At 47.5% G+C, this 13,498-nt stretch overlaps 1 protein-coding gene across 3 annotated transcripts in view; it reads right to left on the bottom strand.

Moving 5' to 3' along the window:
• OAT (ornithine aminotransferase) overlaps positions 1-8,946 on the bottom strand; it is an 18,180-nt gene extending 9,234 nt beyond the window's left edge. For all 3 annotated transcript variants that reach the window (XM_020973618.2, XM_078150702.1, XM_078150703.1), the window contains exons 1-5: positions 8,839-8,946; positions 3,430-3,655; positions 2,402-2,626; positions 2,162-2,257; positions 1-60 (exon numbers count right to left, since the gene is read on the bottom strand). The exon at positions 1-60 is cut by the window's left edge and continues 68 nt beyond it. In XM_020973618.2, coding sequence (XP_020829277.1) covers positions 1-60; positions 2,162-2,257; positions 2,402-2,626; positions 3,430-3,628 — 580 coding nt within the window. In that variant the 5' untranslated portion in view covers positions 3,629-3,655; positions 8,839-8,946. The remainder of the gene's footprint in view (positions 61-2,161; positions 2,258-2,401; positions 2,627-3,429; positions 3,656-8,838) is intronic.
• Between the last annotated feature and the right edge of the window lie 4,552 nt (positions 8,947-13,498).

Genomic DNA, 13,498 nt, shown 5'->3' with positions numbered 1-13,498 from the left:
AACTTGATGGGTCAGTTGAACTAGAGACAGCAGATAATGTTCGACCCCAGAAGTTCCCAGCTGCAAAGAAAAACAGAATTGATTATTGCAACCAAATCCAGACATTTCACAAATCCGCCCCCCCCAAATAAATCCTAAAAAATTCAGGTAAAACAAAAATCCAAAGGTTCCAATGAATAAGGAATCTCCAAGCAAAAGACAATTGTCTGACTCTGAATGTAACTGAAGAATGTATCCCACCGAATGTGAATTGTTCAAGGCAGGGTTTTCTCATTTCTTCCGATAATCACCACTGTCACAAGCCTCCCGCAGGTCTGACTTCCTACTGCTGATACCTGGCACTGAAGGCATTATGCCAGACCATTGCTCCTTCTCTGCCAAAAGACCACACACATCTCCAGTCAAGGGCACTGTCCGAGGCTTCTGAATATCCTCAGCCCAGCCCAGCACTTACAATGAGGCCTCTGATGGTGGGGACGATGATCAGAAAAATAATCGCTTTGCAGAAGGCTTTCGCTTACTCAGGATCTAGCCATCTACCTTTGAGAAGGCATCAAGTTACATCTGCATCTTCCGTCTAAATTGGAAAGCTGACTAAAAGATCTCATTGTTATTTCTGCTGCTACATCTTTTTTTAAGCTGGCTAAGCTTACCACAGACACTGATTCAACCCCCAAACTCCTTCGGCCTTGACTTTCTATATGCTCATATTCGTTTTAATGAAATGCCCACACAATCGACCTTTGCTCTGAAAGGATGTCATCTAATAAGCCCAGAATGGATTAAGTCCATTAAGACTACAAACCTTGTTCTTTTGCTTTGCCTATTCCATTCAACATTATTTTCTAAAATCCATTTCTCAGACCTATGAAAGAAATACTCCACAATGTTCCCTCAAATTCAAGATCTTGATTTTTGTTTTCTTAGGTGGATTTAAGAAGACTAGCACTCGCTAGACCACAACCCTGCGCCCCGCTATGGCCTTGCCTTCACCCCCTTTATTCCATGGCAATGCTCCTACTGAGCAAGGGCCAACAGCTGCCAAACAGGCCTCTCTCTTCTGCCTCTGTGCCCACTGACTCACAAGCTTCTTTCAGAACTTAGGTGAAAACAGTTTTGCACCTTTTGTTAATACTGAAAAGGCTGGATGCAGTCTATAGGAATAAAAAAAAATCAGCACACTAGTGGTTTTTCTTTTAAAACATAAGATCATTACAATTATGTTGACAAGTTAAAAAAGTTTTAAAAATTCTGTTAAGAGAATTTTCCTTTATTGAAAATGCTATTCCAATAATGATTCTGACTACGACATTAGCCCCTTCTGAACTTCATAAAGACTGTAGAGTTTACAAACTCTAAAATAACCACAACTGAACTCAGATTTGCCATCAGAATCGATTTTGACTTCATAGTAACAGAAAGCTTGAAAAACCAAACACCTAATATTTGAACACTGATAAATAGTCGATAAATAATCTTAAAAGTCAAACCAAGTAATTAATTGCCAGCCTTTCCAAACAGAAGAGAATCTGTCAACGGGATGTAGTATTTGCCACCAAAACAGGCAAGGAAATTCAGCCCTAGGAAGACTCTGGCCTCTCAACAACCTTGACAAAAACACAGGGAAACCCCAAACCAAAGGGTTCTAAGCCACACTGCTTATCCTGGAGATAACAGGCCAGACTTCGACTGAGCTCATTACCCTAAGTTCAATGTTACACTGACTGCCACAAGACATCACCTACTCACCCACCTTCTTGCTGCTACTGGAAAGCCAGGGTCACTTGATGCCTGGTTTTAGAGAACTGACAATATTGCACAACAACATAGCTAATTACTGATTTCTTTCAAAGTTATACCTCTAAAAAAAATTTGAATCTGGTTCTAGTAAAAAGTTTTAGTCATAATAAAAATTATTCAGTCACCCATTTCAAGTAGAGAACTTAGGAAATTTTCTCTCTTGAAGTGAAATAGCTTATAAAATATATTTGGGGATCTCTATTTGATGGTAGTAAATGAGATACTCAGACAGCATCTAGGATAGACCCACAATTAACTGGTAATGAGGGGGAATTTACCAAATATGTCATGTACATAAACATTTCAGATTTTTGAAAATCGCTGTTCCTGACCACAGTAATAAAGACTGACCTTTACATACCTGCAAAAATAATCTTTGCTTTGTATTTCTGAATGCCCTTAACATTGTAGGCCCATTTCCGAGCTAATTTGCAGGCAGTTTCTCCAGCTTCCACACCTTTTCATAGGTTTAAAAAAAAAAAAGATGTTCATTAAATTCTCATCAATTCAACCAAAAACTAAGAGAACGTTCTCATCATCAAACTCGGCTACATCTCCTTGGGTATTGGACAAAGCAAGCCCCCCCAGCCAAAGGCTTTACCTGTATTCATGGGCAGAACCTTGTTGTAGTTGAACAGCCTCGTGATATACTCTTCATAATCGCCAAGTACATTGCTGTAGAAAGCTCTCGAAGTTAAGGTCAATTTCTCAACCTGACTTTTCAGGGCATCCACAATTTTGGGGTGGCAATGTCCTTGGTTCACAGCACTGTAGGCACTCAGGAAGTCAAAGTATTTCCTGCCTTCCACATCCCATACATAAACACCTAGAATAGGAAGATTATTTCATAAGGTTACCAGAAAGTGTGGAATCCCCCAATCGTGGCACCACACCCATTGTTCACAGGAGGCACCAAGTTCCCCTATAGCTAGACTGGAGCCTAAAACATGTGGGAGAAATTTGTCTATCAAACTCAAACACACCAATCAACAAGGAAGATATAAAAACAGGCGGGCTCGTTAATGAAGGACGCCACCTTCTGATCTAATGTTAATAAGATGACAGAGCACACACACTGACACACAAAAATGCATCACTTTCCCCATAACAGACACATTCTGCAAAAGATGCTGGTATATTTGTTTGAAAAAATAAAGGGGCTAAGGCCGTGTCATAATGCTTCCCTCTAGCTTTTCCTAAGTTGGTGCAGAAGCTCCAGCATGAGGATGCTTGTGGGTCAAACTGGGAGTCTGAGCACAGAATGCTGGCTCCCGGCAGGGCCCACACGGCTTCAGGGAAGTGAAGGGTGCCACAGGAGAACTAACCTGAACACAAGAAGGGGCAAGCTGAAGCGGTGGGACAAACACAACAGCACATGTCGACTGTTCATTCCCTAGCAACATCATGGCAGCTCCTGGCCACAATCCCACTTTTAATGTAAAAAGCCAGAAGGATCACCTAGATTAGCACGAACAAAACCCAGCTTTTAACCTGCAGCCAAGAGGCCCCAGACACAACCTTTGGTGATTAGAATGAAGTGAGCAAGGTCCCATTTTCACCCACACCACAGTACCGGCACCCCGAATTCTACTCCCAGGAGTCGGCCCACCCAAAGGGAAGCCAATGTACCTTTTCCTCTTTCCAGGGCTACAGGTAAAGGATGGTAGTTGTGGGCACCATACTTAGCTTCTCGTTCAAAGATCTGCTCAGAAGATGGAGGGCCCTGGACGGTTTTTTTGGTTGCGACTGACGCAGCTGAAGTCACTGAAGAGTGAACACCCCGACGAAGCAGAGCAAGGGTTTGCACGTTTGCTACTTTGGAAAACATTTTCTATTTCAGGAGACTCACACCTTCCTATGGAGAAAAGAAGACATTAATGACCACTGGCCCACCACCACATACCCAGGAATTACTACTGTGTGATGTTAGTACAGTCACAACTTCTATCATCCCAACAAAATCCTGTGCATCAGAAGAGACCCTTGGAAGAAGGGGAGAAGCCCGCCAGAATTTTAGGTGACAAAGAAGGAAGCTGCTTGTGAAAATCTACATCTTACCAGACACAGAGGGACAGAAGCACACTGAACAAAGAAAGGCCTACACTTTAATCAGGTTGGAAAAGCTTTTTGAAAACTTGCTAAACACAAGCACAATGACACTTTCACAAAGAATGGTTCGCTGATATCCCAATAAAACCTGAGGGCCCAGTTAAGCCAGGTACATTGTCTCGGAATCAACCCAATTAATTCAGAAGAGCTCTTATCTAACTAGTGTCCAAAGTCCAGATTATTATAATAGGCATGCAAATCAGGGCACTTAAACCATCAAACAACAAAGACTAGTTTATAGCTGGGTCATAAAGGGGGAGGGGAATAAGCATTTATCCAACAGCTACTATGTGCCAGGCACTGTGCTGAGCACATTTGATGAATGAAGCAGAGTGGTCTATGTCCCATCCCCTACACACACACACACACACACACACACACTCTCTCTCTCTCTCTCTCTCTCTCTCTCTCCACAAAGTCCTCCCTTCTCAGTTTCCCCCCTTGGCTCTCCTGCACGTATTGCACAATCCAGCTCCGTTGACCTTTCTGGAGCCCCTCACACACAACAGCCTGCCTCCAGGCCTGGACACTGGTAGTCGGGCCGCAGGCCTGCACTTCTCTCCCTCTTAGCTGGCTATCCTTGAAGAGGTCTAGGGGTTTTGGGGTGCTGGGACCCCAAGATCGCGGTACCAGGCCCTGCCTAAAAGAATTCAACTCAAATCTTCTTCAGCCAGAGGAAAACTTTATTAGTGGTAAAACATATAGGCCAGGTGACACCCGTAAGGATGAGCGGGCATGAGAGGTTCTCAGCCTTATGGGTCTGAGATTCTTAGCCCCAAATGAGGGCCAGGGTAGATCTTATATACTTTGGGTGACCAGGGAAGGGTCTGGGAAAAAGGTCTGGATGAGAATTCCCAGAGACTGGAATGTCTAAGATTGAATAGACAATGGGAATAGATAATGAAGGAACAGAAAGGTATCTGAATGAAATTAAATGTAGGCTAAGGCTTTCAAAGGGAGATGAGGGGCTGGGGCCTGTAGACAAAAGGGGAGCCAGATTCCCTTTAGGGCAAGGGGCAAAGACCTCGGCTTGGGCCACACCCCATCATCCTCACAATCCCACTTTCTGCAGGAAGATTTTCAAGTCTTTCCCTCAGCTGCTGGAGGTTTCCCCCTGAGACCACCTTCCCTTTTTTAGCTGCAAATATAGTTATCTGGGTGCTTCGGTTAGGATGGGAGCTCCTTCAAGGCAGGGAAGAGAGGTTTGGCCTTTCTTTGAACACCTTTAGGGTGCCTATCACAGTTCTTAATGCATATTATCTGAATGAATCAGGGGATTGGGTTTAATTCCCTACTCTATTACTTACTCTCATTCTGGGCCTCAGTTTCCTTCTCTGATAAAATCAGGGAGTAGAACCAGACCCTCTGGCTCTAAAGAGAATCTGGATCATGCCCCCTCTGCTTCCGCTGCCACAGGGCTGACAAGTATGGTGCACTACAAAGCCAGATACCAATGGCAGCTATGACCACCTCAGTTCACTTAAGAAGCTTAGCTACTGGAGTCTTAAGTCGATGTTATTTATCCCATTAGATTAAGTGCATCAGGGCAGGTCCCACCTTTGAAAAGCCAGAAGAGAAACAAGCCCAAATTGTAAACAATTCCTACTCCCAATACAGAGCCTCCCCAGGCCAGCGATGTTCCCTGACACCCAAATCTTCCTTACAAACACAACCAAAAGCAGGAAAAAAAAACATCCAGGCTATTTTTTTTAAGAATTTGCATAAAAGGATGAATCATAAAGACTTAGTGTAAGGTTCTGATATTATATTCAGTACTCAGCCTGAGGGTCTATTCTCTCTCCAGAAATACAAAGCGCAGCCCCTCTACATCTTGATAGGCAATCTTTGAGACCTGGGTGCTAATCCACCCCTTTCCCAAATCAACTAGGCTCCTCTCCCCCAAAAATAGATCTGTTGTCTCCCCTGAGCCCTTGTGTTCTGCTGACCCAGCCAACAAGACCCCAGCTTCTTCATCTCTATAGTGTGGAAGCAGACACAAAAACTTAAAAAAAGATTTGAAGACCGAATTCAAGGTCCTTAAATCACTCTAAAACAACAGTAGACATTAACCAACATCCCAAGTGAAGGATGCTCTTCTGTCTGAGGGTCGTGTTTACCTCTCTCTTTGTCAAACATTAGCTTATTTGGGGGCCACCTTGACAGGAGTCCAGATTCTAGCTAAATTTCAACCCCCTGTGCGTCACAGGCAGCAGCGTCATCTACTACTCCAAAGCCATTGGCTCTGAGGGGCCAGCCTCCCCAACACCCCCACCACACCCCCACAGCTGACTAGGGCAAGGTCAGCAAGGCCTCTGGCCAGTCTACATCAGAAATGCTGAATGAAAACTGACTGATTTCATCATATTAATACCGAATACAATCTATCTCACAGGATGTGAATAATTTTAGGCTTTTTTCAAGATAGTCCACATCCCTACATAAAAAACTGGGATAATCTAAGGGGAAAGAAGCAAATATAGACTGTTCTCTGCGGTACAAAGGAGAAAAGTCTGGGCTAAAATGCTGGATGTTCCATCGAAGTCCAGGCTTCCATTCCAATTCCACATTTATCATTATGCAGCTACCAGGCACGTGGTACATAGAGGGAAGAAAGAGACAAAAAAGCAGCTCCCGACCTTGTGGAATTGATCATTTTCAAATGCCTTAAAATGATCTTTTTTGTAGAAACTTAAAATCCACAATAGGAGAAAAAAAAGATCCAGCTTAAGATGCAGACAAGTGGTCTTTTCTAAATCAGGCCATCCTTTAAGTCCCCTCCTCGTCCCTGATGCATTCACCTTTCTTTTCCCCACCTCCCCAAGACAATTTACTCAGGGGTAGGGAACCTGCCGGCTTGAGGCTGCACACAGCCCTCTAGGTCCTCAGGTGTGGCCCTTCCACTGAATCCAAACTTCACAGAATAAATCCTCTTAATAAAAGCATTTGTTCTGTAAAATACAGACTCCACACCCAAGGACTCACCCCTGGTTTGACCAAAAGAAGTGACTGTTAAGCACCAAAAGATGCTTTTGATCAGAGAGCAGGAATGGCTGTTGGGCTGTTATTTTGATTTGCTAAAAGCTCTGTTGCTTTCTAGGATTCTAGTTAAGCTATTTCAGGACTCAAGACTTTCATAACATGGGAAATGGGGATAATCATAGCATCTGCCTCCAAGGCCTGCTGTGAGAATCCAATGTGATCATATATGTAAAGCCCTGTGCAAACAGTACAACCAGCACCAGGGCAGAAAGGCCAACTCTGATTCTAGTAAGTTTTCCTGTACAATGGTATTATTGTAAGCTAACTCAGTTCTACTCTTACCTTTCTCCTGGGCACAACAAATCAATAAGTGCCTACTGTATACAAAGAACACTGTGTGCTAGGCCCCGGGAAGATGTCACATTCACCCAAAGCAAAGTCTCCACTTTCTAGGATACGTTAATGACTTTACAATAATAACTTGAATGATTTGGGTAATCGCACTTGAAGGCTGAGGGAAACTCCTTCCTTCCCTCAGCCTGCCTGGGAAGCAGTTACTGACAGTCTGGTCCTCATTTCAGGGAGGTTTTGAGAGGGCGTGGCCAGATTGTGATGTTCCCAGGCAGGTTAGGTCTCTGTCACTGTCTCCTACCTCAATACAATACTTGATTCACTACACCAAAACACCAAAGACAAAAGAAAGACATTGTTGGGTGAAAGGTCCTCCCTTTAAAGGTCACCTTTCAAGAATCTGAGACAATTCCAAAGGACCCAGGCTGGAAAAGGCTCCCCAGCTGCAGAGAGAACTGACAAGTCTGAGAGAACACTGAGGCAGACTTTGTTCACCTTATTTTTCTTGGGTTTGGTGTGTGTTTTCTTTTCTAATATGCCTGGTATGAAAATACCTTTTGCATGACTGCACATATATAACTAATTATCATAGGAGTGGGAGGGAGAGAATTTGAAACTCAAAATTCTTTAAAATAATGTTAATTTTTTTTCCCACACGTAATGGGAACTCTTTAATGAAATTTAAAAAATGTATTTTTAGACTTAGTGACAGGAGTGACCAGGTCAGGTCTCTGGGCCCTGGCTCTGTGACCCACAAGACAGGCAGAAATTCTACCGCTCCAAGTCACAGGATCTGTTCGAGTAACAGGAACTGCCCCAGGATTCTCTGTCTTCCTCACTTGCACTGGGAGACCTACAGAGTGCGGGAAAAGAGGCGAGTTTGCCTCCACGACGAGCCCGACATAACCGAGCGGCAACGCTCAGGACACGGACAGACGGGGCAAACCCTCCAAGTCCTGCAAACCACCTTCACCTGAATTAGCGGCCCCTTGGCCACCTCCAGGAGCGCTCGACGCCCCGCCGCCCCACCCTCAGAGCCTCCCTGACCAACCTCCCCCTCTTCTCTCCTTCCCTCCCTCTGTCTCCTCCCTTTTTCTCTCCCTTAGTCTGTCTCTGCCCCCGCCACGTCCTTCCCTCCCAGTCTCTCCATCTCCGCCCCTCCCCCCGTCTCTGCCTCTCTCCATCTCTGCCCCTCCCCCCGTCTGTCTCTTTCCATCTGTCCCCCCACTCCCACTCCTCGGACCCTGACCCAGCTCCCGGTTACTCGAGGGCACAGAATGGCGCTTTCTCCCCCGGGCCGCCTCGGACCCCGCATTAATCGGGGGAGGCCGCCGGGGCGGATCTAGAGCCCAAGGGCCTGGGTTCCAATCCTCCCTGGGCCAGGCCCGCAGATCACAAGGGCCGCCGGGGGCAGAGCGAGGCCTTGGGCGCGGGGGCAGGGCAGGGCCCGGGCCTCGCGCCCAGGCTTGGGGCCCGTGGAGGGGGGCGGACTGGGCAAGGCGAGCGGGCGCATACAGCAGGCGCCGCATCTGTGCTCGCGGGGCCGCAGCGGCAGCCTCAGTTTCCCCCTGGCTATAGGGCGCCGGGCCGCCACCGTACCTGACAGGGGCTCCAGACGGGCCAAGGAGGCGGAGGCGACACGCGGCACCGGCGGCAACGACGACAGAGCGGCCGCGGCGACGTCACGGCCGCCCTATAGCGCCGGCCCGGGCCCGCCCCTCCCCGCCCCTCGGCGCACGCCTTCGCCACCCATTGGTCGCTATCCGGGCTCTCGGCCAATCGTGGGAGCGGACCCCGCCCCTTCTCCGCCCCTCTGGAGGCCGCCGCTGCGCCATTAGCCTCTGGGTCCTACAGTCTATCCGGTACAATCGCGGCAGGCACCGGCCGGAGCGCGGCCGTCTAGGAGGTCTGAGCTCTTAGGCCCTGAGACCTGAATTCGGGTCCTGCCGCCTCTGGCACCTGCCTTCCTTGGACCCCCAACCCACCTTGGCCTTTAGGGGTGCAGCCTCCTTGTGATCTATAATGGGGAAGAAGGAGAGAGGAGAAGAGAAACCAGGGCAGGCCACCCAGAGGAGGGGGCACCTAACAGGGAAGGGGCTAGGCCTGGAGGAAGGGCAAGCATGTCACTGCCGGGATCTGGGCCTCAGTTTACTTCTCTGTAGAAGGAAGCGTCCCCTTCCAGTCTCACCCAATATTTGCATTTCATCACCACCCACCCTCAGACTGTGAGCCCCCTCCTCTAGGGCAAGGGATGATTTGCCTCTCTTTATGTCCCCAGCGCTTAGCATAGAGGGTATCTGGCACACAGCAGGTGCTTCATAAGTGCTTCTTATGCCCCTTGCCAGCAGGAAGCAGTTTCAGAAACCAAGACCTTCACTCCTTACCACAAAAGAATTTGGGTCCCCTTTGTTTGAGGAGTGAATGATGGATGATGGGAGCTAGACCCCAAAAAGGAAAAACCCCAGACTTTCCCACATGGCCAAATCTCTGGCATTCTTCCCAGGCTATCATCCCATCCATCAACTGGCCTTTCGCTGTAGCTACGCCCAATCTCGCTTACCCTTAACCTAGCCTACCTAGCTCTCCATTGTCTTACCTCCCTATGGCCCCTACCACTTCCCACCCTTAATCCTAGCTAGGCTCTCTTCTCCCTTGGCCCAGTGGTCCAGGTCCCTGGCATTCTATTAACTCACAGTCCCAGCAGACTACTCTGCTACTCCTAGATCCCTCCCACAGTCTTTCTGTATATAAAGTCCGTCTTGTCTCTATTAAGGTGCTCAGATTCTTATAATCTAGCCAATAGCTCACTAATGTTCAGACTCCTTAAGAGTCTGCCCAATATGACGGATGTCCTAAGAAACCTTGTCTTTGGCTGGAAAAAAAAAAGTGCTTCTTCACCGGCAGAAAAACAGATTCCATGCTGGATCCTTCTCTGGGGACCACCTAGCTCTGCACAATCATCTCTTGTGTCCTCTGGAATCCCACTCCCTTTGTGTTGGGAAGAGGGGAGGGAAAAAGGAAGGAAGCATGTATTAAGCACCTACTACATGTCAAATGCACTACCTGTGACATAGATGCTCTTATGATCCCTATTTTACAGTTAAGGAAACAGACAGGCAAAGAAGCCACTTGCCCAGGGTCTACAGATACTAAGTGTCTACAACTGGATTTGAACTCAGCTGTTGCTACTCCAACTGGGCTTTGAAGCAGGGAAAGAGGGTGTCTTTGTCCCTTGATGATTTAAGGTCAGTAGGATCATTTAAAGCAGTTAGAAGGGACCGGGGGCGAGTATCCTCCACCTTCCCTCCCATTTTACAGATGAGGAAACTGAGGCTCAGAGGGGGGGAGGATGTTGAACCCAAAGAGTTAACTTCCTAGCCAGGTAGCGAGGATCCATTCGAGCCCCACTCCAGCCTGTGTGGGAGGCTGCATGGCCTTTGCCCCTCCTGCCCTTAGTCTGTCAGTTGGCCTAACACTTCTGCATCCACAGATGGCCTGAATCCTGTTCCCTCTGCTCCTAGAAAATTTACCAAAGGGGCAATTAATCAGTCAAGCTGAGACCCAAATACAAAAAGAGGCCAAAGACAGTCCCTGCCCCGGACGAATCTCCAGGAATTTCCAATTTAAGGGAAGATTACAATCGGAGGCCTCTCCTCAGGTGAGGACTACCCTGTGGGCTTTCGTCCCATGAATGTTTGAAATCATATAGTCTTCCCTGAACCTAGCACAGGGCCTTACACACTGAAGGTGCATAATAAATGTTGGTGGGATTGGATCATGGAATTTAGAGCCAAAAGATATAGAGATTCTTTATCAGTTAGCAAGCAGCCTCTAGTCTGTCTCCCTAATCTCCCAGCTGAAGAAATTTGCCTAAAGTCACTGCCAGACCTGGCTAGTGAATCCAGATCCTCTGCCTCTCAGGCCTTTCCATGGTTCCCTCCCCAGAGGGCAACTGCCACCCTAGAAGGCAGCTAGGGGTAAACCCTCTGAATCTGCACCCCCTAGCCCTATGGCTCATGAGCCCCCACCGGTGTGGCCACTCCAGTAACTCCAGTTTTTAGAATGGAATGGTAGTCCTCACTCCTTCACAAGGCAATGGAGACCTTGAAATCACTATAGGAAGAGGAGGCATAATCCCAGCTCTGCCCCTCACCGTGATCTATGTGACCTCAGGCTAATCACTTCATCTGTCTAGCTTTTAGTTCCCTCCTCTGTAAGATAAGAGAGTTCGACTCAGTGGCCTTGAAGGCCCCTCCCAGCTCCCAGGCAATCCTGTGACTGTTCTGTGGCTTCATTCCTCCTCACCCAAGGCAAACACAGGAGGGAAGAAGAGAGTTCATAGTGTGTACCTGACTTGATATTATAGCTCCTCATGCACTATGAATCTCTCCATCGCCCTTTGGGTGGCCATCAGCCACCGAAGGGCAGGGCAGATGTTGGGTGTCTCACAGCCTCATTCAAAGTGCTTTGAAAGGAATGATTCTGGGGGCAGTTAGGTGGCACAGTGGATAGAGCACCGGCCCTGCAGTCAGGAGGACCTGAGTTCAAATCCGGCCCCAGACCAGACACTTCACACTTACAAGCCATGTGACCCAAGCAAGTGACTTAACCCTGATCCACCAAAAAAGAAAAAAAAAAAGAATAATTCTGGTCATCTCAATATGCCCTGGCATCCTTCCAGTCCAGCCAAAGGAAAGTCTGTATGCCTTCATACTTTGTGGGGTCAAAAATCAAGAGAAGATAGAATACTACTGAGTAGTAGCTTAGCTTCTTGTCTAAACAAAAGGATGTTAGATATGATCCAGCTTCAGGAAGGTGTTGAAAGACTTGCTAGATTTCAAAGCCACTTTAATGGTAAGTCTAGGAGCCAAACGCCAGGACTTTAACAAAAGAATTTCTGTGAGCTTCAGTTTCCCCATCTGCAAAATGTGAGGACTTTAGATTAGGTCATAACTTAGGTTCCCCTCCAGCTTCCACCTTGTTATACGTCCTAAAGGTCCTTCCAGCTTTAACCATCTCTGATTCTATTCTCCCCCTTCCATCCTCAACACAATCCTTTTTAAAATTTGGACCTCTTACAAAGGCTTAGTTCCATTGTGAATCAGATGGGGGGGGGAAGAATCCTTCTGTTATTGTCATGTTAGTATCATTATAATTATCATCACTGAGTATTTCCTTTGAAAGGCACCTGGTCATGAAGTCCTTACCTCATTTTACTGATAGGGGTATAGCTGCTATATCAGAGATGTCGTCATGGAGACTTGATGGGGCTGGAGACGTTTTACCTAGAGTTCTCCAAGTTATTAGGGCTTCTGACCTTGGGAGGACTTCTTTCCACTCAGAAGCTTCTTGGCCAAGACAGGGAAAGAGGTGAGACTAGGCAATTCTTCTGTGAGACCTCCTGGCATAAGAGGAATTTCTCAGCTCAAAGGACAAAGGAGAGAAAGACAGAACTGGATGGGCCAGCAGAACCAGCTGGTGCTGGGAACTGCCCTGCCTGGAGCCAGCAGCTTAAGGAGCTGCTGAGACTGAGAATCCAGCACCATTCTGTCCCTGTTCTCTCGGAATGCTGATTGCTCCATTCGCTTCACCTGTCCCATCACTCCTTTCTGCCTTCTCCTCCAACTGGTGGGAGGGGAGGGAGGGACAGGTTCACTCCATGATACCTACCCTTTGCCCCCACAGCCATCCCTGCCTACAAACAGAAGCCTGCTCCTCTAAATGCTTGGGTGTCTGTGCCGGTTGTGTCCAGCACAGTGGACATCACACTGGACGTAGAGTCAGGAGGACCTGGGTTGAGATCTGACCTCAGCTACAACCTGTATTAATGGAAGTAGCCCAGTGGATCGAGCCCTCAGCAAGACTTGAGTCTTTATTTCACAGTCCACGCAACACAGAAGAAGGAGCCATCCCAGTGTGGTCACTGGCGCACGTGTGAGCCAGCCAAGGGGAGGCTGCACCACTGGCCAAGAGGAGGCTGCACCAGCCAGGAAGAGATTCCTGGCTATGGCAGGCGTGTCCGGGCAGTAACTGAGTAGGTAGCCAAGATCCTGGAGAATGGGGTGTTTTTAACATCAAAACAAGTTGAAACACCTTCAGGCTCACAAATAAGCTCCCTTTAATTCAGAGAAGACATTTTTGTTGGCAGCAACAAGAAAGTGCTGAGAAGGAACATTGGGGCCTTATCTTTACTAGGCTATCAGGACCAAGCAAAAAGGGCAGGGCGGGGGCTGTATTTTATGGTTTCTGGGCCAACAGT

Source organism: Phascolarctos cinereus, unplaced genomic scaffold (assembly GCF_003287225.1).
Source record: "Phascolarctos cinereus isolate Bilbo 61053 unplaced genomic scaffold, phaCin_HiC Scaffold_3;HRSCAF=262, whole genome shotgun sequence".
Taxonomy (NCBI): domain Eukaryota; kingdom Metazoa; phylum Chordata; class Mammalia; order Diprotodontia; family Phascolarctidae; genus Phascolarctos; species Phascolarctos cinereus.
Note: the sequence above shows the minus strand (reverse complement) of the source record. Positions and strands in the feature narration are given on the sequence as shown.